At 37.8% G+C, this 23,571-nt stretch overlaps 1 protein-coding gene across 6 annotated transcripts in view; it reads right to left on the bottom strand.

Moving 5' to 3' along the window:
* The window catches only part of Wdr49 (WD repeat domain 49), a 167,136-nt gene that overhangs the window by 103,953 nt on the left and 39,612 nt on the right, over positions 1-23,571 (bottom strand). For 5 of the 6 annotated variants that reach the window (XR_012448048.1, XR_012448047.1, XM_074073848.1 and 2 more), the window contains 2 exons: positions 11,642-11,809; positions 10,169-10,317 (listed from right to left, as the gene is read on the bottom strand). The exons of the other annotated variant lie outside the window; for it this stretch is intronic. Coding sequence is in view for 3 of the 5 variants with exons in the window: in XM_074073848.1 (XP_073929949.1) it covers positions 10,169-10,317; positions 11,642-11,809 (317 nt within the window). In the remaining 2 variants the exon portion in view is untranslated. The remainder of the gene's footprint in view (positions 1-10,168; positions 10,318-11,641; positions 11,810-23,571) is intronic. 6 annotated transcript variants of the gene reach the window in all.

Raw genomic sequence — 23,571 nt, 5'->3', positions numbered from 1 at the left:
AAGGAGAAACCTCTGTTAAGGTGACCAATTTTCCCTTGTTTCCCTTTTTAGATAGGGAATCAAGCCTCAAGAATCTAGGAAGGATCCCCCCTTGCCTGTTGGCAATAATGGCGCCAATAGGTTTCGGTTCTTACTGCACCCTTAAGCTTCTGTTTCCCAGGGTCATGGTCCTGCCTCAAGTCTAGCTTGAATTCTCCTTCTGCCCCAACCTCCAATCAGCATGAACCATAAGATCCTAACCAATCAGATCATGCTGAGTCTCACTGAGGGGTATTTAAGCCCCTGCGCCACCCCCCCCCCTCTCTCTCTCTCTCTCTCTCTCTCTCTCTCTCTCGGCTCTCTCCCTTTCCCACCTGGCAATAAAGAATCTCTTGGGCAGATCACTCCTCTCTGCATGGTCACTTTGGGGCCTACGTTGCCTACTTATTAAAACATTGGAAAGATCTTGATCCAGAAAGTCTTCAGCAAAGCAACTCAAGTTTTACTGCACCCAGAATTGGCCACAGTATCTTCTGGGAGATGAGGAAAGATGGCCAGAAGGAGGGAGCATTAATTATAACACTATTTTCAATTGGATATGTTTTGTAAAGAAAGAGGGAAATTGGACAGAAGTTCCATATGTTCAACTATTCTTTTTCCTAAGAGACTACCCAGAATGGCCTAGCAAATGCAGGCTAGATACCCAGACCATGGTAACCCTTTACAAAAAACCCCAAAATCCCTTGAACCAAAGAACCCATCTGATGCTCCATCAGTTCCCTCTCTCTCCCTTCACTCAGCTACCTCCCACACCAGACATCATCCTACAGTACTCTACCCACTCCAGTTAATTCCTGGAGGGGATAGGGCTCACATTCCTTTTAGAATGAGTGAACTTAAAGAAATCAAAAAGGATTTAGGAAATTACACAGAAAACCCAGATCAGTACATCCAGGCATTTAGAGAAGTCAGCCAAAACTTTGAACTGAGCTGAAAAGATGTAATGCTGTTGCTATCTCAGACCCTTACTGCTCAGGAGAAACAGCAGGTACTAGATCAGGCAGTCACAGCTGGAGACAATTATCACTTAGATAAAAGTGGCCCTACAGGCCTGTCTCAGACTGGGCCTTCACAGGAGGAGGAGGAGGGGGAAGGAGAAGAAAGACAAAGACAGTGGATACCTAAAAGGGAACCTCAATTCCCAATTCAAGAGGAGATCAGGCAGTGCCTGTGTATGACCCTAAGTGGGACCCTGAAAATGACAAGGATGAATGGAGCCATAACCATTTCATCCACTGCATTCTTGTGGTTCTAAGGAGAGCTAAGGTAAAACCTCTTAATTACTCCCAAGTCATGGCTATACAGCAAGTACCCTTAGAAACTCCAGTAGCTTTCCTACAGAGACTTAAAGATGCTTCACAAGAGAATACCAATATTATACCAGAGTCACAGGAAGAGGAAATTGTCCTAAAAGATAAATTTCTTTTTTTTTTTTTTTTTTTTTTTTTTTTTTTTTCATTTTTCTTTTATTATTCATATGTGCATACAAGGATTGGTTCATTTCTCCCCCCTGCCCCCACCCCCTCCCTTACCACCCACTCCACCCCCTCCCGCTCCCCCCCTCAATACCCAGCAGAAACTATTTTGCCCTTATCTCTAATTTTGTTGTAGAGAGAGTATAAGCAATAATAGGAAGGAACAAGGGGTTTTGCTGGTTGAGATAAGGATAGCTATACAGGGCATTGACTCACATTGATTTCGTGTGTGTGGGTGTTACCTTCTAGGTTAATTCTTTTTGATCTAACCTTTTCTCTAGTTTCTGGTCCCCTTTTCCTATTGGCCTCAGTTGCTTTAAGGTATCTGCTTTAGTTTCTCTGCGTTAAGGGCAACAAATGCTAGCTAGTTTTTTAGGTGTCTTACCTATCCTCACCCCTCCCTTGTGTGCTAAAGCTTTTATCATGTGCTCATAGTCCAATCCCCTTGTTGTGTTTGCCCTTGATCTAATGTCCACATATGAGGGAGAACATACGATTTTTGGTCTTTTGAGCCAGGCTAACCTCACTCAGAATGATGTTCTCCAATTCCATCCATTTACCAGCGAATGATAACATTTCGTTCTTCTTCATGGCTGCATAAAATTCCATTGTGTATAGATACCACATTTTCTTAATCCATTCGTCAGTGCTGGGACATCTTGGCTGTTTCCATAACTTGGCTATTGTGAATAGTGCCGCAATAAACATGGATGTGCAGGTGCCTCTGGAGTAACAGTCTTTTGGGTATATCCCCAAGAGTGGTATTGCTGGATCAAATGGTAGATCGATGTCCATCTTTTTAAGTAGCCTCCAAATTTTTTTCCAGAGTGGTTGTACTAGTCTACATTCCCACCAACAGTGTAAAAGGGTTCCTTTTTCCCCGCATCCTCGCCAACACCTGTTGTTGGTGGTGTTGCTGATGATGGCTATTCTAACAGGGGTGAGGTGGAATCTTAGCGTGGTTTTAATTTGCATTTCCTTTATTGCTAGAGATGGTGAGCATTTTTTCATGTGTTTTCTGGCCATTTGAATTTCTTCTTTTGAGAAAGTTCTGTTTAGTTCACATGCCCATTTCTTTATTGGTTCATTAGTTTTGGGAGAATTTAGTTTTTTAAGTTCCCTGTATATTCTGGTTATCAGTCCTTTGTCTGATGTATAATTGGCAAATATTTTCTCCCACTCTGTGGGTGTTCTCTTCAGTTTAGAGACCATTTCTTTTGATGAACAGAAGCTTTTTAGTTTTATGAGGTCCCATTGATCTATGCTATCTCTTAGTTGCTGTGCTGCTGGGGTTTCATTGAGAAAGTTTTTACCTATACCTACTAACTCCAGAGTATTTCCTACTCTTTCTTGTATCAACTTAAGAGTTTGGGGTCTGATATTAAGATCCTTGATCCATTTTGAGTTAATCTTGGTATAGGGTGATATACATGGATCTAGTTTCAGTTTTTTGCAGACTGCTAACCAGTTTTCCCAGCAGTTTTTGTTGAAGAGGCTGCTATTTCTCCATCGTATATTTTTAGCTCCTTTGTCAAAGATAAGTTGCTCATAGTTGTGTGGCTTCATATCTGGATCCTCTATTCTGTTCCACTGGTCTTCATGTCTGTTTTTGTGCCAGTACCATGCTGTTTTTATTGTTATTGCTTTGTAATATAGTTTGAAGTCAGGTATTGTGATACCTCCTGCATTATTCTTTTGACTGAGTATTGCCTTGGCTATTCGTGGCCTCTTGTGTTTCCATATAAATTTCACAGTAGATTTTTCGATCTCTTTAATGAATGTCATTGGAATTTTGATGGGAAATTGCATTAAACATGTAGATTACTTTGGGGAGTATCGACATTTTTACTATGTTGATTCTACCAATCCATGAGCATGGGAGATCTCTCCACTTTCTATAGTCTTCCTCAATCTCTTTCTTCAGAAGTGTATAGTTTTCCTTGTAGAGGTCTTTCACATCTTTTGTTAGGTTTACACCTAGGTATTTGATTTTTTTTGAGGCTGTTGTAAATGGAATTGTTTTCATACATTCTTTTTCTGTTTGCTCATTGTTAGTGTATAGAAATGCTAATGATTTTTCTATGTTGATTTTATATCCTGCTACTTTGCTATAGCTATTGATGATGTCTAGAAGCTTCTGAGTAGAGTTTTTTGGGTCTTTAAGGTATAGGATCATGTCATCTGCAAATAGGGATATTTTGACAGTTTCTTTACCTATTTGTATTCCTTTTATTCCTTCTTCTTGCCTAATTGCTCTGGCTAGGAATTCCAGTACTATGTTGAATAGGAGTGGAGATAGTGGGCATCCTTGTCTGGTTCCTGATTTTAGAGGGAACGGTTTTAATTTTTCTCCGTTAAGTATAATGCTGGCTGTAGGTTTGTCATATATAGCTTTTATAATGTTGAGGAACTTTCCTTCTATTCCTAGTTTTCTTAGAGCTTTTATCATGAAATGATGTTGGATCTTATCAAAGGCTTTTTCTGCGTCTATTGAGATGATCAAGTGGTTTTTGTCTTTGCTTCTGTTAATGTGGTTTATTACGTTTATTGATTTTCGTATGTTGAACCACCCCTGCATCCCTGGGATGAAGCCTACCTGGTCGTGGTGAATAATCTTTTTGATGTGTTGCTGAATTCGGTTTGCCATTATTTTGTTGAGGATTTTTGCATCAATGTTCATTAAGGAGATTGGCCTATAGTTCTCCTTTTTGGAGGTGTCTTTGCCTGGCTTTGGGATAAGTGTAATACTGGCTTCATAAAATGTGTTTGGCAGTTTTCCTTCCCTTTCTATTTCATGGAACAGTTTAAGGAGGGTTGGTATCAGTTCTTCTTTAAAGGTCTGATAGAATTCAGCAGAGAATCCATCAGGTCCTGGACTTTTCTTTTTGGGGAGACTCTTGATTGCTGCTTCAATTTCATTTTGTGTTATAGGTCTATTCAGGTGATTAATTTCCTCTTGGTTCAGTTTTGGATGATCATATGTATCTAGAAATCTGTCCATTTCTTTTAGATTTTCAAATTTATTTGAATATAGGTTCTCAAAGTAGTCTCTGATGATTTCCTGGATTTCCATGGTGTTTGTTGTTATCTCCCCTTTTGCATTCCTGATTCTACTAATTTGGGTTTTTTCTCTCCTCATTTTAGTCAGGTTTGCCAGGGGTCTATCGATCTTGTTTATTTTTTCAAAGAACCAACTTTTTGTTTCATTAATTCTTTGTATGGTTTTTTTGGTTTCTATTTCGTTGATTTCAGCTCTTATTTTTATTATTTCTCTCCTTCTATTTGTTTTGGGATTTGCTTGTTCTTGTTTTTCTAGGAGTTTGAGATGTATCATTAGGTCATTGATTTGGGATCTTTCAATCTTTTTAATATATGCACTCATGGCTATAAACTTTCCTCTCAAGACTGCCTTAGCTGTGTCCCATAGGTTCCGGTAGGTTGTGTTTTCATTTTCATTGACTTCTAGGAACTTTTTAATTTCCTCTTTTATTGCATCGATGATCCATTCTTCATTAAGTAATGAGTTATTTAGTTTCCAGCTGTTTGCATGTTTTTTGTCTTTACTTTTGTTGTTGAGTTCTACTTTTACTGCATTGTGGTCAGATAGTATGCACGGTATTATTTCTATTTTCTTATATTTGCTGAGGCTTGCTTTGTGCCCTAGGATATGATCTATTTTGGAGAAGGTTCCATGGGCTGCTGAGAAGAATGTATATTGTGTAGAGGTTGGATGAAATGTTCTATAGACATCTACTAGGTCCACTTGATCTATTGCATATTTTAGATCTTGGATTTCTTTATTGAGTTTTTGTTTGGATGACCTATCTATTGATGATAATGGAGTGTTAAAGTCTCCCACAACCACTGTGTTGGCGTTTATATATGCTTTTAGGTCTTTTAGGGTATGTTTGATGAAATTGGGTGCGTTGACATTGGGTGCGTACAGATTGATGATTATTATTTCCTTTTGGTCTATTTCCCCTTTTATTAGTATGGAATGTCCTTCTTTGTCTCGTTTGATCAATGTAGGTTTGAAGTCTACTTTGTCAGAGATAAGTATTGCTACTCCTGCTTGTTTTCGGGGGCCATTAGCTTGGTAAATCTTCTTCCAGCCTTTCATCCTAAGCATATGCTTATTTCTGTCGGTGAGATGAGTCTCCTGTAAGCAACAAATTGTTGGATCTTCTTTTTTAATCCATTTTGTCAAACGGTGTCTTTTGATGGGTGAATTAAGTCCATTGACATTAAGTGTTAGTACTGATAGGTATGTGGTGATTCCTGCCATTTAGTTATCTTAGTTGTTTGAAGGTTTGATTGTGTGTACCTAACTTGATGTTACTCTCTACTGTCTTGCTTTTTCTTATCCTGTGGTTTGGTGCTGCCTGCCTTTTCATGGTTAAGTTGGGTGTCACTTTCTGTGTGCAGGATCCCTTGCAGAATCTCTAAAAGATAAATTTCTAACACAGCACCAGATATCTGTGAAAAGCTTCAAAAACTGGTGGCTAAAGGGAGCAGAGATCTAGACCAATTGGTCTGTGTAGCCATGTCTGTATACTATGATAGGGACTTAGAAAAAAAAAAGAAGAATGTGGAAAAGGAAAAGAGAAAGGATAAATGGCAGGATGCTCTGATAGCAGCACTCAGAGAGGCTTCCCCAAACCTGAGGACATGCTTTCAATATGGACAGACAGGCCATTTTAGGAGGGAGTGCTCCTGGAAAAAGCTACCTCCAGGACCCTGCCCCATTTGCTGGGGAAAACATTGGAAAGCACACTGTCCTTGGTTCCCAGGGGAATCGAGGCCAGAGCCTCCCACCCAATGATGGGTCCCAGGGCTTCCCATTTAGGCTCCTGTAACCACTGTAAAATCAGAGGAACCCAGAGTTATACCCACTATCAAAAAGCACAAGGTCAGCCTCCTTATTGATACTGGAGCCAGCATCTCAGCTATTCCTTTCTCTCCTGGACCCAGGTCCTCTAAGAAAATACTGTTCGGGGCATATCAGGATAGTCCTTAGAGCATTATTTCACTCAGCCTTTACCCTGCTCCTGGGGAGATTTCCATTTCTGTCACTCCTTTTTAATTGTCCCAGAAACCCCTACTCCTCTGCTAAGGTGAACCCTTCTATCTAAACTGGGGGTACAACTCTTTTTACCCCCAGGTTTGTACTTTTGCTTGCCCCTGACAGAGGAACAAGTAGACCCCATGGTGTGGATGGATGGACACACTGTGGGATGGGCACAAACAGCTGTCCCAGTCCTAATTCATCTCAAGAACCCCTCCTGGTTTCCCCATCAAAATCAATATTGTTTAAAGCCAGAAGTTAAAGAGGGGCTAATTCCCATAATCAAAGACTTAAAGACACAGGGACTGTTAATAGAATTCTCCAGCCCATATAATACTCTTATTTTCAGTGTCAGGAAGGGACCTAACAAACAGACGCTAGTCCAGGATCTCCATCTGATCAATGAAGCAGTAGTGCCTCTCCACCTTATAGTTCCAAATCCCTACATGCTTTTAGCCCAAATACCTCCAGGTACTGCTTACTACTCTGTCCTGGAATTAAAAGATGCCTTCCTTTGCATTCCCTTACACCCTAAAAGTCAACCTATCTTTGCCTTTGAGGACCCCACAAGAAAGTCTAGACAGGTCACTTGACTGTCCTCCCCCAAGGATTTAGAGACAGCCCCCACCTCTTTGTGTTGACTCTAACCCAAGACTTGGCAGAGTGGCAATATCCACAAGCTACTCTGCTACAGTATGTAGATGACCTCCTGCTCTGTGGACCGACTGAGCCTGTCATTTCACGAGCCACTGAATCCTTACTAAACTTCTTAGCAGATAGAGGACATAAAATCTCTAAAGAAAAAGCCCAATTGTGTCAGTCTAGGATTACAAATTTAAGTCTTGTCCTGGAGAAAGAATTGAGGTCTCTAGGAGAAGATAGAATCCATCCAATCCTGATATTTCCTCTACCTAAAGTTCTAAAGCAATTGAGGGCCTTTTGGGGGGTCTCAGGATACTGTAGAATTTGGATCCTGGAATATTCAGACCTAGCCAGGCCCTTATATCAAATCCTTAAGGAAGCACAGAAGAATCCCCAGCCCTTTACTGAATGGGATGACAAGTCAGAAAAATGCATTCTACCTGTTAAAAAAGGCCCTTATGACAACTCCTGCCCTGGGTCTCCCAGTACAAGACAAATTTCAATTATATGTCTATGAAAAGGGAGGACTGGCCTTAGGGGTGGAGACTCAGCTCCGGGGCATCACTCCCCAGCCATTGGGATACTTAAGCAAAAAATTAGATCAGGTAGCCAAGGGATGGCCAGGATGCCTTAGAGCAGTGGCTCAGTAAGCCTTCTAGTGCCTGAACTCAAAAACTTATCCAAAACCACCCTCTAATGGTTTACACCCCACATGACCTAGGGGAAATTTTAAACTCAAAAGGAGAACTTTGGCTATCTGATAGTCATCTACTTAATACCATGCCCAGCTTCTGGGAGGGACAGAAATAACTTTATGAACCTATCAGAGCCTAAATCCTGCATCCCTTCTACCAGAGACAGAGGGAAATCCTGAACACTCATGTGAGGAGGTATTTATGGAAAACTATGCTGCCTGACCTGACTTAACTGATCAGTCCTTAAAAAGCCCTGATCTAGAATTATACACCGATGGCAGTTCCTTTGTCAAAAATGGAGTCAGACATGCAGGGTTTGCAGTTGTAACAGAATTTGGCATCCACAAATCAGATCCTCTTCCTCCTAATACAATTGTTCATTTGGCAGAATTAGTGGCCCTAACAGAAGCCCTAAAACTGTCAAAAAACCAGAAAGTCAATATCTATATAGATTCTGAGTATGCCTTCCTGATCCTGAGTGCTCATGCAACCGTTTGGAAGGAAAGGGGAATGCTAACTACAATAGGAACAACTTCCCATAGAGATAAAAGGGAGGTTGCTCTAATAGTTTTAGGGATAACAGCATTAATTACAGCCCTAGCTGGAATCAGCTATGGGGTGATTGCCAATCATGTAACTACAAAAAATCTAACCAAAGTAGTAGAGGACACCTCAGATCAGATATGGTTTGCCATTAAAGACATACAAAGGTCTTTGTCATCCCTTGCCTATATTGTCATGGACAACCACCTGGCCCTAGATTTTCTTTTGATGAAACAAAGAAGGGTATGTGCTATCACCAACACTTCCTGTTAACACATATATAAACACTTCAGGCATTGTAGAGGAACGTGCGAACATTCTCCAACAGGCTAAATGGCTCTGGAAGCAATCTCTTGAAACTCAGGTTTCCACACAGGTATGGGACCAAATAAAATTCTGGCTTCCCTCCAGGACTTGGTTCCTACCCTTTCTGGGGCCTATAGTTGCCATTATTCCCTTGCTTGTGTTTGGGCCTTGCATTTTAAACTTATTTGTCAAGTTTGTTTCTTCTTGCCTAGAATCCATGAAACTACAAATGCCTCTGATGGAGATGAAAATGACCTACTATCGTGGTCCCCTCAACAATCCCTCTCACGGTCATCCCTGGTGCTGCCGGCCCCTTCATCATCCCCTGTCAGCAAGAAGCAGTTACTGAATAGACTTCGTTGTCCCTATTCCTAACAGCAGTTAGGGCGGTCAGTGAGAGGGGGGACTTGAAGGATGGATTGCAGGACGTCAAGGAGACACTTCTTCCCAGGAAATGCCTGTCTGAATTTGAAAAACATCTCCACCCTCAGGCAATACACAGAAAAAGGCTATAAAGCCCAGTCTCCACCCTGACCCACATACCACCAGTTTCCCCTGCATTCCCCGCCATGCAGTCTTTCTCTTCTCTTCTCTACAAATCAAATCTTTCTGACCTCTGCTGCTGGAGTCTGCCTGTGCTTTCATTCTCAGAGTGGACCCAAGAGCCCTGACCACCTGAAATTCCTGCGTGTGTCATCTGTGCATCAGTATGGTGGTACACAAACAGTTACTGAGATCCCCATCTCAAAATCAAGCCAAGAATGGTGTTGTATGCCAGTTATCTCAGGAGGTAAAGTTAGGAAGATCACAGTTTGAGGGCAACATGACCCAAATTAGCTTGAGGTTCTATCTGGAAGGAAAAAAATTCCTCAAAACAAAAGGACTGGGGAAGTGGCTCAATGGTAAAGTGCTTACCTAGCAAGTGCGAGGCCTTGAGTTCAATCCTCAGTACTGAAGATAAAATGAAAGAAATACCTTGTCCAGTTGCCCAGGACTATTGCAAAGTCACCACTAATCAATACTTTTTTCCAAAGTCAGGTGTAGTGGCTCATGCCTGTAACTCCAGCTATGTGGAAGACTGAGATAGGAAGATGGCAGCCAGAGACTGGCCGAGGCAAAAATGCAGGACCCTATCCAAAAAAAAGCAAAAAAAAAAAAAAAAAAATCTATGGATGTGGTTCAAGTGGTAGAGCACCTGCTTAGCAAGCACTAGGTCAGGAGTTCAAACCCCAGTACTGCCAAAAAAAAAAAAAAAAAATGTTTTTTTTCCAAATACAGATTTCCAGCAGTTACCAATAGATATTGGAGAACAATTGACTCTCAAAAGAAATTCAGGAATGGGTAGATTTTTGTAGGAAGTGGGGAAATAGAGCTAAATAAACTAGATACACAACATTACTTACTTTATCTCTGGAGAAGCTGAAAAGTTGTTTTCTTTCAGCAAAGAACTGGACAGCTATCACACTGGCTGAGTGACCCCAAAGTTCACCAACTGGTTTAGAGACAACATAGGGATTCCACAGGCAAACTTTGTTATTAATGCCAGCAGTTGCTAATTAAAATTAAGAAGAAAAAGTGTGTTTTAATAGCATTAATAACCTGCAGCATTTCCTTTTTGAAATATGTTTATTGCCTATCTGTAGGTTGTAAGTGTCTTCCGATAAACAATAGCACAACTTGTCTTGAAGGAAGAAAAATCTTGTCATTGCCCACCAAACTAGGCTAATCAGACATAAGCTCTATCTAGTGGAGCAAAGGGGCAAAGGGGTCAAAGGGGTCACCTGGGGGAAAGGTGTGCATGAACTGGAAGAAAAAAATTGTTCCATATAGGAGCCAACCATAGCCTGCCCAGGCTCCATGAATGCATCTTCCTGTCTCCAGAAAGCACAGCCTAGGAGTTTAGATAGTGGTAAAGCTATTCCTCAAGTAAGAAAGAACTGAAATAATACTGACAGTTCACCAATCAATACAATGTATTAGAAACAAATTACTTTCACCACTATTGAAATAATCATTCATGTGCAAGCAAACAAACATCGCAAGTATAATTTTGTCCTGCTTTATTGGTAGAATAAGGTATTTCTAAACATGAATCGGTTATATTCAGAGAACACTCCAGGAGCAAGATGTGGAGTCCTTTGTCAGGTGTCTGGAAATGCAATGTAACACTGCTTATTATTTCCTGGTTTAGGACCAACTCTGGAGCTGAGTTTATTCACCTTTGTTTTTACAGCACAATGGCAACTACAAAATAATGATCAATATACAGGGATTGAATAACTAAGAATTAAATAACTAAGAATTGAATGATTGATATTTGCATCAAATTTATTCTTATACCCTTTTGCATCAAAATTATTCTTCTTTAGCAAACTAGAGCTATGACAATCTGCAAATTTTCAAAAATCATTAATGTTTTCTTAACAGTAATCGAAAAACATTCTAAAATTGTTCTTGTGTGTGTGCATGTGTGTATTTGTGTGTGTGTGTGTATTTGTGTGTGTGTGTGTGTGTGTGTGTGGTATTAATAGCAATAAAATGGTGTATTTGGGTGCAGCATTTGGTTGTGGTAAAAAGATGGCAGATGCTGAGCAAAATGTCTTTTTTCTCTATATCATATTACAACTCTACCAATTCTAATAAAAAGACTCATTAAATCATTGGGGCACTTTCTCATATATTCACCCCAATGTAGTTCATATACACTGCATCCCATAATGTATCATTAGCAGACATTCTCAGGCAATAAAATATGAGCTGCTCAAGTTGGTCTCTCTGGCAATAAAGCAGCAAGGTGGAGAGGCTCCATGCATACAAAATAGGCATCCTAGACTATTTATGAGGCCCTCATAGTTATCATGATTTATTTTACATACCAATTAAATTGAGCCGAGAGTGGTAATCAAAAGCATGAATGCCCTGGGCAATGTTGAGCCATGTCATTTTAAGATGCTTTGTTGATTTCTCTCTCCAAGCCAGCACCACAGTATTTGTACTGCTGGTTGTACTTGAAATGATAGCATCCAAAGATGCATTGTAAGTAACTGAAAAAAAATTAAAAAGAGGAAAATAATCTTTAGTTGCTTTTCCACAACATATTAGTAAAATGCAGTTATTTAAATATGCAGTGTTAAAAACTAAATTCAGAGTATGATGATATATCACTACACTTAGAAAATACTTCACTTGCCTTTTCCTAACTCCTAACAAGGAATACATAGCAACAGTCAATTCTGCATTCAGACTTTCCTCCCATTGTAGGGATACTTGAAAAAATTTTTTTCTGCAACACATGGCAAGAAACAATAGTAATCACAATAATCATATGGAATTTCAGAGACGTAAAATGAGCAACTGACCAAATTCTTTTGTTTTTCCTCTTGGGCCCAGGGCAGGCAAAGAAGAACTTATCAACCATCTGCTGCTCCCCACAGGTCAAGCTCATGCTAACTAGATGGTTTATTTAAATTTGACTGGTCTAGAGTGTTTGAAAGTAGAATGGTGAGGACTCAACTGTGCCAAGATTTACAACCTCAGCTAGATATTCATTCTAGAGAATGGTTGTTTCATCCCCGTGCTCCCCAAGACACAGTGCCATATGTTGGGGAACAGAATCCCACTTTCCAAGCAAGGATAATAATCCTGTTGCCTTTTGTCACGAGGTCCTGTCAGAATCCCAAGTTCCAAAAGGCAAAAAGCCACCACAGCTGCTCTTTGATCACCTCTCCGCAGTTAGATGGAAGTTCTCTTCTACATTTTGCTCAGACAATAAATTGTGCCCAAAGTTAAAAGATTTCTGACTTGACCTCAAGATCAAATTCTTGGCTCACATGAAGAAGGATTTGATCACGTTGTATAGCTTGAGGAAAGTTGTTTTAATAGAACGGCTCTTAGAAATGTTTCTGTCTACTTATTATATAGACTCTATTGCAACAGTCTAAGAAGGCAATTCTCAGTGGATCATTAGTATTTCTGCACTTACAAAACTGAGCACTGACTTTGTTCCAAATTATCTTTTCAAAGATGACTGCATAGCAAAAAACCCTAGAATGTAGAGATAGTGTCTCCTGTTTGCAGCAAATGGCAGAAGTGCCTACTGCCCAGAAAAATGAGAGAATCTTCCTCTAGAGCAGAAGGAGGCATGCATCCTATACGCTGTACAGACTCAAATTCCCTAAGTTTGGGGTTCCTCTCCTGTAAGGCAATACACTTATGTGTAGTCATTCAATTGGGCCCATCATTTTTGCTTTTGTGGACTTGTTGCCAGAGGAACTGAAACAAATATGCCAACACTTACACTGTTTGCTCTCCTCTGAATAATAAAAATATTTTTTCTCTATATAAAAGTCATATGTCCACAGTCACCGTAGGATTTTTTTTATTGCTCGTTCTAACTGAGCACTGCAATATTTGTGTTGCTGATTGTACTGTAAATGGCAAGCTAACTTATTGAGAACTAGCTTGAAAACAGCATAAAAGCTTAGACCCTTCACAGATCTTAACAGGCGCTGCTATGGTCTGTTTTCTTCCAAATTCATATGTTAGATCATAACCTTCAAAGTGATAGTATTAGGAAGCAGGTTCTTTGGGAGGTGATTAGGTCTTAAAGGCAGAGTCTTCATGAATGGCATTAATGTCCTCATAACAGTAGTATGAGTGAGCCTATTTGCCCTTTCCACTATTTGAAGACACAGCTAGAAGATACCATACATAAATCAGGAAGGTGCCCTCACCAGACACCAAGTCTGCTGGCACCTTCATCTTGAATTTTCCAGCCTTCAGAACTATGACAATAAATTTCTGTTCTTTATAACCTATACCACCTTGTGGTATTTTGTTATAGCAGCTTGAATAGATGGAGACAGGAACTTTTGTGCAAAAATGCTTGTAATTTTGTAAAAGATAAAAAGCATCACTTATTATAATTAAAAAGAGCATCTAATTTTATTATTCTGAGGAACTTAATTTGCTTTATACATGTATACATACATTCATGTGCATTTATACACATGTATATAAGTTTGTATATATGTATTTATATACACATATACAATATGCATATATAAATATATATATAAATGTCCAAATAATTACTAAAGGGAAGGAAATTCTTTTTTACATAAATTTTAATTAGGATATATTCATCATACATTGGGGAATTCATAGTGACAATTCTGATTAGACTTATATCGTACATTGTTTACATTGCCCCATCATCTCTCCACCTCAACCCCCTCCCCACCACATAAAGCAATTATAAGAGGTTTCTTAGTTCTGTTTCATATAGGTATATGAAGTCCATCTACCATGTACCATCACCTGAAGCTCCTCCATTCACCTTCCCCACTCCTACTAGTACACACACACACACATACATACACACAGTATCTATTTTACAGTCCTGGTTTTCATTATTAATATTTAAGTTAATGTTCAAAGGGGTTTCTCAATGTACACCCACTGTGGGTATACTTTATTTTGGTCCATTCAACCCTTTCCATTACTCTCCTTTATCCCTTTATCTCCCACCTCCCATTTTTTAACAGCTTTCAGTGCACATTATTATATCCTTTACCTCCACATCTTATGTTATGCAATATTACTGATGCTCTAAGGGAAGAGAATTCTGAGAATTCTTTTTCCTCTGACCTGTTCTATTGGATTGTTTCTAAAAGCAGCTAGGATTTTTTCATTTGAGATTTAATATTGACATGTGAATGGCTTAATTTAACACATTTCAGATCTATCTCCCTAGAAAATAAGTGGCTTAGCATGACCAATTTATACTCAAATTAATGAGACTGAAACTATTCAGTGTGTCATCTATAGATATATTCTCTTAAAACATTATCCAATCTTCACAGACATTGATATGCATTATGTAACAAGGATAACAAGAAGAATCAGATGCAGCCTGGACTTTAATCAAATGGCTCCAAACTTGGAAGAAAAGACATGTAAATCAAAGAATTAGAAAATATTTTAGCATATTGTAATGTGTTACATTGAATGATACAGAATGTATAATAGAAGTTAGAAAAAAGAAAGAAATTAGTGTGAGTTTCAGGGATTTGAAGACATTTAATGAACATCGACAAAAAGATAGCATTGCAGTGGATAGGAGAGAGGTCATGACAAAAGACCAGTGTGAGAAGTAAATGGTAAAGTCTAGCATGTAGAGCTGAAAGAGATAGCCTACTTCTTTATCTTACAGATGAAGAAAAAGCTTTAATCACAAGTTCAATGATCTGGCTAAAGTCAGGACATAATTATTGTAAACTTAGATCTGGAACCCTCAGATTAACTCTGAGTTTGATGTAATGTCACATAATATGCAATATTATAAGTCAATGATCAATACATTAGTATTTGGTGGAGACAGAATATGAGTTCAGAATACAACCAGAATGAAGATTCTCAAATTTTTAGCATGCACATGAATCACCTGGCCATCAATGTTAAAAGGCAGATTGGCATGTCTCCCATATTCTCAGGTATACTCCCTGAGACTAAAGTAACCAGGCATGAACAGATCATTCTATAGAGTAACAGCATCAGTTTATATTCTACAAGACTCATTCATAGTTTTTAAAATTTGGGAGACCAAAAGCGTCCTTGGCAATCTGATGAATGCTGTATACTAAGAAGATATAAATAAACACAATTTTATATAAAACATCAGAATTTTGAGAACCTCCCACCACTATTGATAAAGCCCAATCATAATAGATCTGAAAAATTAGGCGATGAATCTCTGATTATCAGGTAATTTTGAATTGGTAAACAATTCTCTACCTGCTTTCTTCATTTTGCCTTACTGGGATTTGATCTCATGGTCTTGAGCTTGCTTGGCAGATACTGTACCACTTGAGCCATGCCCCCAGCCCTTTTGCTTTAGCTATTTTCCAAATAGGCTTTCACATTTACGCATCCCAGCCTAGACTGAGATTCTCCCATTTATGCTTCCTGCTTAGCTAGAATGACAGATATGTACCAACACCCCAGTTATTGATTGAGATATCTCACTAACTTTTTGTCCAGTCTAGCCTTAAACTGTGTGATTTCCCCAATCTCTACCTCCCTAGTAGTTAAGCTTATAGGTGTGAGCCACTGGCTCTGATGATTCTTAAAGTTCATATTGCTGATACTACATACCATTTGTGTCCATCAATGCCCACTTTAAATTACTCTTTTTAGCTTCTAATTTCTTTAATGTAAATAAGTTTAACTGGCCTTTGATAATGGGGCTTTCTTAATGCCAGAACACAATTTCTTCTAGGAAAAAAAGAGAGGCTGAGATCAAAAAGACATTTTCAGAAAAGGAACCAAATAGAGTATCAGGGACATAGAATTCACTATGAAGTCATGAAATACAGAAGGACTGCAAAAGAGCAAAGGGTCTACTTCTCCAGTCTGCTTTAAAATTTGCATGGATATTGTTTCTTGCTCATCCTCTATTATGTAATTTCCTCTTGACCTTTGAATTACTTTTTATAATTATAAAGACAATTTATTAAATCCCTCTCATGTATCAGGCAGCATGCCTGGAGCTCTCACTCTATAATAATCTTCCTTGGTAAATTATCCAATCTGAGGTTTGCTTAGGATGAGAGAGACATTCCAAAACCCAATTTGCCCAAGGGCATGCAACTAATTACAGTTGGAAATGAGAGTAAACCCAGTCTTATTTGGCTGGGAGCTCTCCTTTTCTATACTATTGCATCTTCCTTTTCTACCAAGCCATACTGCTGTGTGTATGCCAGGACCAGATGTGGAATTCTTTCTATTACCAACTACATTTCTGCCCAGCTTACCTTCAATCCCAGACCAAGCCCCCTTTACCTTGAATCTTTCCTTTCCTAATTTCTTCACTTTTCTATTGATGTTTATCCCCACAGGGATCATATTCTTGTCCTCCTTGTTCTTTCTTCATCCTTTTCTCTCATCTAGAGTCTTTCATCCTTGGGAGAGAAGGTGGGAAAGAGAGAGAAAGGGAGGGAGGGAAGGAGAGAGGAAGGAAAGAAGGAAAAAAAGGAAGGAAGGAAGGAATGAACGAACGAAGGGAGGGAGGGAGGGAGGGAAGGACAGAGGAATGAAAGAACAAATGACCCAGAAGCTCTTACAAAGGTGAGTGCTTCAAGTTTCACTAGGGAGTAATTAATGTCAGAGTCATAAGGGCCCCTGCTTACCTGCTGCACTACTATAACTTTACTAGAAGTACCAAATGTAGAAACTCTAATGGTTTGTATTCCTACTCAGGAAGCAGTCTCACTAAATATGTTCCTTTTGTTTACAGAAAATGTTAAATTATAATGTGGCATTCAGGGAACCAGTGTTATAAGACCTAAAGTATAAACCATTACAGCATAATTATATCTTTAAATCCAGGAAAATTCCATAATATAATTACAGTACAATCAAAACAAACTATTTCTACTCAGAAAATTACTTTGTCATGTGTTCACCATTATATCTAGCTACCATCTTTAGTTTGAGAACTATAATGTCATATAAGGAAACATATTCTTCCCTGGTGTTCAAAGCTTTCTTTAAAATTTGAATCTGTGAGTTACCAGGTGACATTTATGGGTCTGCAGTGTTTCATATTGGAGACGCAACAATTCACACTTTATATCCAAAGCAAGATATAACTTGTTTCTGATTAAATTGTAGAACACCAGAGCACCTAAGGATACTTGAGTAAAGGGTGAGAGAAAGTCATTTCCTTAAAGTCAAATTATCTGATGAATGAAAATGTTTCCCTCACTTCTTGAATTGAGGTAAATAAATATAGGTCATCATAGAAAAGTTTTTAAAATACCAAGCTAAGGAATGGGATGAGCTACACAAATAAATTGTTTTTCACATTTTCAGTGAGCTTAGAGATTACAGGAGGAAATATTTTAAAATTACTTTTATGCAAAATTTTGAGAGGAGAAAAGACAACTTTAGTATTTTTGTCCATAAGATACTAAGTTTCAACCATTCCACTCTATCACTGTATAGTCATAAAAAGGGTCATTAAGGGAATCTGCCATTGGTCCTTGTCCCTATGTGTGCTATTGAAATGATCCTAATTAATGTAGGAAAGTGATTTGGAAATAACAATCTTTCTTGTTTGAAGTAGTTTTAGTTTCAGTTTTACTTCTTACTTTGAAGTTGGAATCCCATTCCCTGAGACCATCATAGGGAATCTGTGTATCCTGAACAACCACCATGTTAAAGAGGAAATACAAGAAAGAATTGCCTTATCTACTTCATCTTTAACAATCAAAATGCATTCTTAAAAATCAAAATCCAATGAGCACATGATAAAAGCGAGAGCACACAAGGGAGGGGTGAGGATAGGTAAGACACCTAAAAAACTAGCTAGCATTTGTTGCCCTTAACGCAGAGAAACTAAAGCAGATACCTTAAAAGCAACTGAGGCCAATAGGAAAAGGGGAACAGGTACTAGAGAAAAGGTTAGATCAAAAAGAATTAACCTAGAAGGTAACCCACACACAGGAAATCAATGTGAGTCAATGCCCTGTATAGCTATCCTTATCTCAACCAGCAAAAACCCTTGTCCCTTCCTGTTATTGCTTATACTCTCTCTACAACAAAATTAGAAAGAAGGGCAAAATAGTTTCTGCTGGGTATTGAGGGGGAGGGGAGAGGGAGGGGGCGGACTGGGTGGTAAGGGAGGGGGTGGGGGCAGGGGGGAGAAATGAACCAAGCCTTGTATGCACATATGAATAATAAAAGAAAAAGGAAAAAAAAATCAAAATCCAGTGCTACTATGTATATTTTTAAAAGATGATGCATTCAATTTAATGATTCTCAAAGTAAGCAGACACATGTTCATGCTGCAAATATAGCTTACACTTACACAATGCTATAGGAGAAACTGTGGGAAGACATCTTTCTTTAGGACAGGCCACCAGCTCCTGGCTGATTTCAACTGCTTTAAACACAGAGAGGGAGCTGGCAGGAAAGGCAGCATGTCTAGCTACTCAGTGATGCAGACTCATTTTGCCTGGAGGACTGATTTAGATGCGGGGAAGTGGAGCAGCACACAAGCAAGACACTAAATCTGGCTTCTCTTCCAAACTTAGTTCCCATCAATTATGAAGGTTCCCTGAGGAAACACAAGCTGGCGTCTGTGTTTTAAATTCTCTGGCACCAGCTTCATTAATTACAGTGGCAATTAGTGATTTTGTTATCAATTTGAACTGTTTTGTATTTCCTTCCATCCCTGGTCAAACAAAGGTGAGAAAACACCTTTCTTTATAATAAAAGGGTCAGTGGTTTTTGTCTTGGCACTTTAATGCTTATTTTTTAACAGCTATACTTGGTTTCCTATGATAGCCTATACAAGAAGACAATTATTCAAAAGGAAAAATTTCAAAGATTCAAGGTATTTATGTCTCACCACTATTGCCCCAAATCACTACAGCTACTATGAAAGCATTTCAGAATATAAATATTTTCCCATTAAAATGTGACACTGAACCACTTAGACAGGATGAAAACATTTTCTCCTTCAAAGTTTTAAGCAAGAAGTATGAACCTCATCTTAAAGAAGTATGCTAACACTCTTATGTTTGAAACTGAGCATTTCTTTTGACATTTCAGTTGTACAGATATTTCATCCTTAGCTTTAGTAAAATTTTATTACCATACTTGCTCAAGAATTTCTTTCTTTCCTCAGTAGTATATTCCCTTCTTACACTAAGGCAAAAAAATCACCAAAGATATTTCTTGAAGAATTCCAAGAATATCAATTCATGTTTCTGGAGTAAAAGAGAACCAAATAAAAGCAGCAATTGGTTTCTTACTCCTGGCAGAGTATCTTGCACGCTGAGGAGCGCTGTGCTATATTTGATTCCTTCTTCCTTTTTCCTCCCTCTTGATTCTCATTTCCCTCCCTTCTCCTCATACTAAAATAACTATTTAAATGTATAATCTTCATTGCTAAATCTGATAATAGGTCCTCAGTCATTGCTTAAGACTGGTAGGTCCCATATTTGGAGGCACCTGATATTAAAATCTAAAACTTGAAAAAAGAAATCTTATGTGGCTACCTTACCTCCTTACACTATTTTACTCTCCTCTTTTTAAGTAATCTTCTCTACTGCATTTTCCTCACTACCCATTCATATATTATTGAACTAAACATGATTTTGATTGTTTTTTTACTGCAACCACATTCTTTTAACTATATATAATTACTTTTTGACAGATATTAAAATCATTTCCTTTGATATCTCTCTTTGCTTTTGAAATATTTTTAAATAGCATTCACCCAACAATTTATCTAAGATCATTTTTAGCTTTTTGAGACAGGGATAGCTAAGCTACCCAGGCTACCCTCCAACTTACAATCTGGCCTCAGTTTCCCAAGCACTGAGATAATAGATGAAACCACTATATCTGGCTTAACTGAGAATTTTAGAGCCACATTACAAAATGTTTTTTTTCATGATCAAAACAAAACCCCATTAAAGAAATTAATAGCATTATTAAATAGATACATAGATAAAAAACTTTTAATAGAAAAAAAGAAAGAGGAAAATTAATGTAATGTAATTCTTCAGGCAGTTCACTCTTTTGACATCTCCCAATTAAAACACAGCCCAATTTCACCATACCAAATTGATAAACTACCAATGCTTTTCTGCCTTGTACCAAACTCAACAGGAAATTCATTCACTCCAGCATCTTTTCACAAATAAGTTGCCCATTATTCCCTATGATAACTATCACAGAATTTATAGTACACAATGCGTGGTCCATATGGACATTCCTGTCACTGACTGGCTGCTCTGTTTTGAGTGCCTCAAAGTGATTGTGATAATAAATAAACTTTGAAGTAATTATTTTAAAATTATCTTTAGTCAGCATAAAGTAAGTTCTTTAGGATTGGTGCCTGCTACATAATAGCTATTTCACAAATGTTTCTAGATGAATGCACAGAGAAGCTCCTATACTTTCAGTAGGTGAAGTGATTAAAAGATGTCAACAAAGGCAAGAAGCTAAATGATTAACAAATATTTATTACATGCTCACTATTTAAAAAAAACCATTGTGTTGCATTTCTGCTTCTATCCATGAGATAATAATAAGTATTAAATTTAATCTACTATCATAAACACCCAGAAAACTCAACAAATATTAGTAAAAAATATTTGCAGACATTTGAGCATATACGGTGAAGAACTTTGAGCTATGAAAAAAGAGAAAAGAAATGAGTAAGTCCAACAGTCACCCACCATTTTTTGGAAAGAAATCTTCAAATGTGAGTAAAGAGAGAAGGAAACACAGAGTTTAGTAACCTCTTGATTTGAGGGGATGAAGACTGGAGTTTACAAAGGACAATGCAACTGTAAGTTGTGGGGAAGAGTTCTGGAAGGCAGATAAGTAGAGTCCCAGAAGAAAAGAGAGAACAGAATAAAACTATGAAGAACTAACAGAAGAAAAAATTTCCAAGTTTAATTAAAACTATAGATCCACATATCCAAAAGTTGCAGTGAATTCTAAGCAGTACGCACACACACCAAGAAAAACTAAGACATTATAATTAAAGTGTTTAAAATAAGTAATTACACAGAATATCTCACAAAACATTGCATTATCTTATAAAGTACTGCACAATATGTTATGTTATAGTGAATACTAAGGGGAATAAAAAGTATATTACTAACCAAAAAGCATGTTAATTTTCATGTAAGACATGAAATTTCTTTCTGAGGTTGAGTGAGTAATAACAGGCAGAACTCAAATTCTAATGTGGGTATAGGAATTATTATGATTAGTTCAGTTTGAAAAGCTTCTGCAAGTAAGATTTTAAAAAGAATTAAGGAGAGGGTTGGGGGTGTGACTGAAGTGGTAGTTGCCTGTCTGTCAAGTGCAAGGCCCTGAGTTCAAACACCAGTACCACCAAAAAAGGGAAAAAACAATACAGAATTGAGGAGCAAAACCAAAATTGACAACTTTGAAAATCATGCAATAAAGAAATATCTCAGAACAAAGAGCATTTTAGAAGTGGTTCAAGTTGAGAATATTAGGTGGGAAGAGACTGAGTAGGCCCAGATGGAATCTATGATCTATAGATAAAAAACTGCCACCAGGAAAATAAAATTTCCGCAAGACATTCCATGGTGGCTCATTCTGCATTTTCAAATCTGAAATTCTAAGATAATTGCTTTAGAAGGTTGCTCATTTCTGTCTTTTCTTTGTCATTTGCATTTTCTCATGATAAAAAACCTAGCCATACAGATTGATTTCACAACCTATACTTACCACCCCTTCTGTCATAATTATGTCTGTTTGTCTATATTTATTCATGTTCATCATGTTTTCTCTTATGCCTTCCAACTGTCAATTCATTAAGTACCACCACCCACACTTGAAGTTTTCTTTCATGATTTTTCATACTTAAGAATTACTATAGGAGTCAAGATCTTATTTAACATTTTATTTTCCTTTAAGTACCATGTACAATGTGCTAATAAATTCCTTCATGTTAGTCTTCAATTCTCTATCAGATAGTACATTACTTCAGAATTGAACACATGATTCATCTTACCTAAGATAGTTTTAAACTGCATTAAAGTATCAATAGATGATTATCAATTGATTGAAACAAATCCATAATTCATGGAAATTTTGGAAATGAAAGTCACATTAAGTCAAATGAAAAAGTCAATTGAAAGCTTCATTAGTAGATTTGATCAATTGAGAACAGACTATCAGGGCATAAAGACTATGTAGACAAATTGGAACTTTTAGACATTAATAAAAAATAAGTACAAACAGAACATATAAGATATCTGGGACAGCATTAAAAGACCCAATTTATTAGTCATAGGCCAAGAAGAAGGAGAAGAAATACAAGTTAAAAGTATAGAAAATATTCAATAAAATAATATTAGAAAATTCCCCCAATTTTGGGAAAGAGATGAACATCCAAGTACAGGAAGTTTTTAGAACCTCAAACAGACATGGCAGGAAAAAACCTCCCTATGCCAAATGATAGTTAAAACACCAAGTGTACAAAACAAAGAAAGAATATTGAAAGCTATAAGAAAGAATTGCCAACTTATATATAAAGGAAAATCCATCAGAATAACAGAAGATTTCTCAGAGAAAACTCTAAAAGTCAAGAAGGCATGGGGTGGTGTATTCAAATTATTCAAATTTTGAAAACAAACAACTACCAGCCAAGATTACTGTACCCCACAAAGTTACCCTTCAAAATCAAAGAATAAATAAAGAACTTCTGTGGTAAACACAGATGAAAGGAATTCATGACCATGAAACCAGCACTGCAGAAGGTATTTAAGGAAATCCTACATAGAGAAGAGGAAGATTAAACACAACTATAAGAATGTTGAAATGAATAAATCTCACTAGAAGAGTAGATAAGTAAATGATAATTGGGAAAGAACATACCAAAACAACAACAAAAAATGACAGGAATTATCATATATCTTTCAATAATAATTCTGAATGTTAATGGTCTCATTCTCCAATTAACAGATACAACCCATTGGACTGGATTTAAAAAATCAAAACAAGGATGTGAGGGCAATCTGGCTGTGACATCTGACACCCTATTGATAGCCAGGGTTGATTCAGTTGATCTGGCTGGCTAGGTGGGTGTCCCCTTCCTCCCTCACAGCTCCATGTGCATCCCTCCTGAAGCTGCACACTCGGTCAAAGAGGACAACCATCCCCAATAGAGGAGGCCCGTTCTTCAGTCAAGGGTATATGAGTAGCTGTGTTCCCCTGCTAGAACTTCCAAACAAGCTCTCATAAAAAA

This window comes from Castor canadensis, chromosome 5 (genome assembly GCF_047511655.1).
Source record: "Castor canadensis chromosome 5, mCasCan1.hap1v2, whole genome shotgun sequence".
Taxonomy (NCBI): domain Eukaryota; kingdom Metazoa; phylum Chordata; class Mammalia; order Rodentia; family Castoridae; genus Castor; species Castor canadensis.
This window is presented reverse-complemented; position numbering and strand designations above follow the sequence as displayed.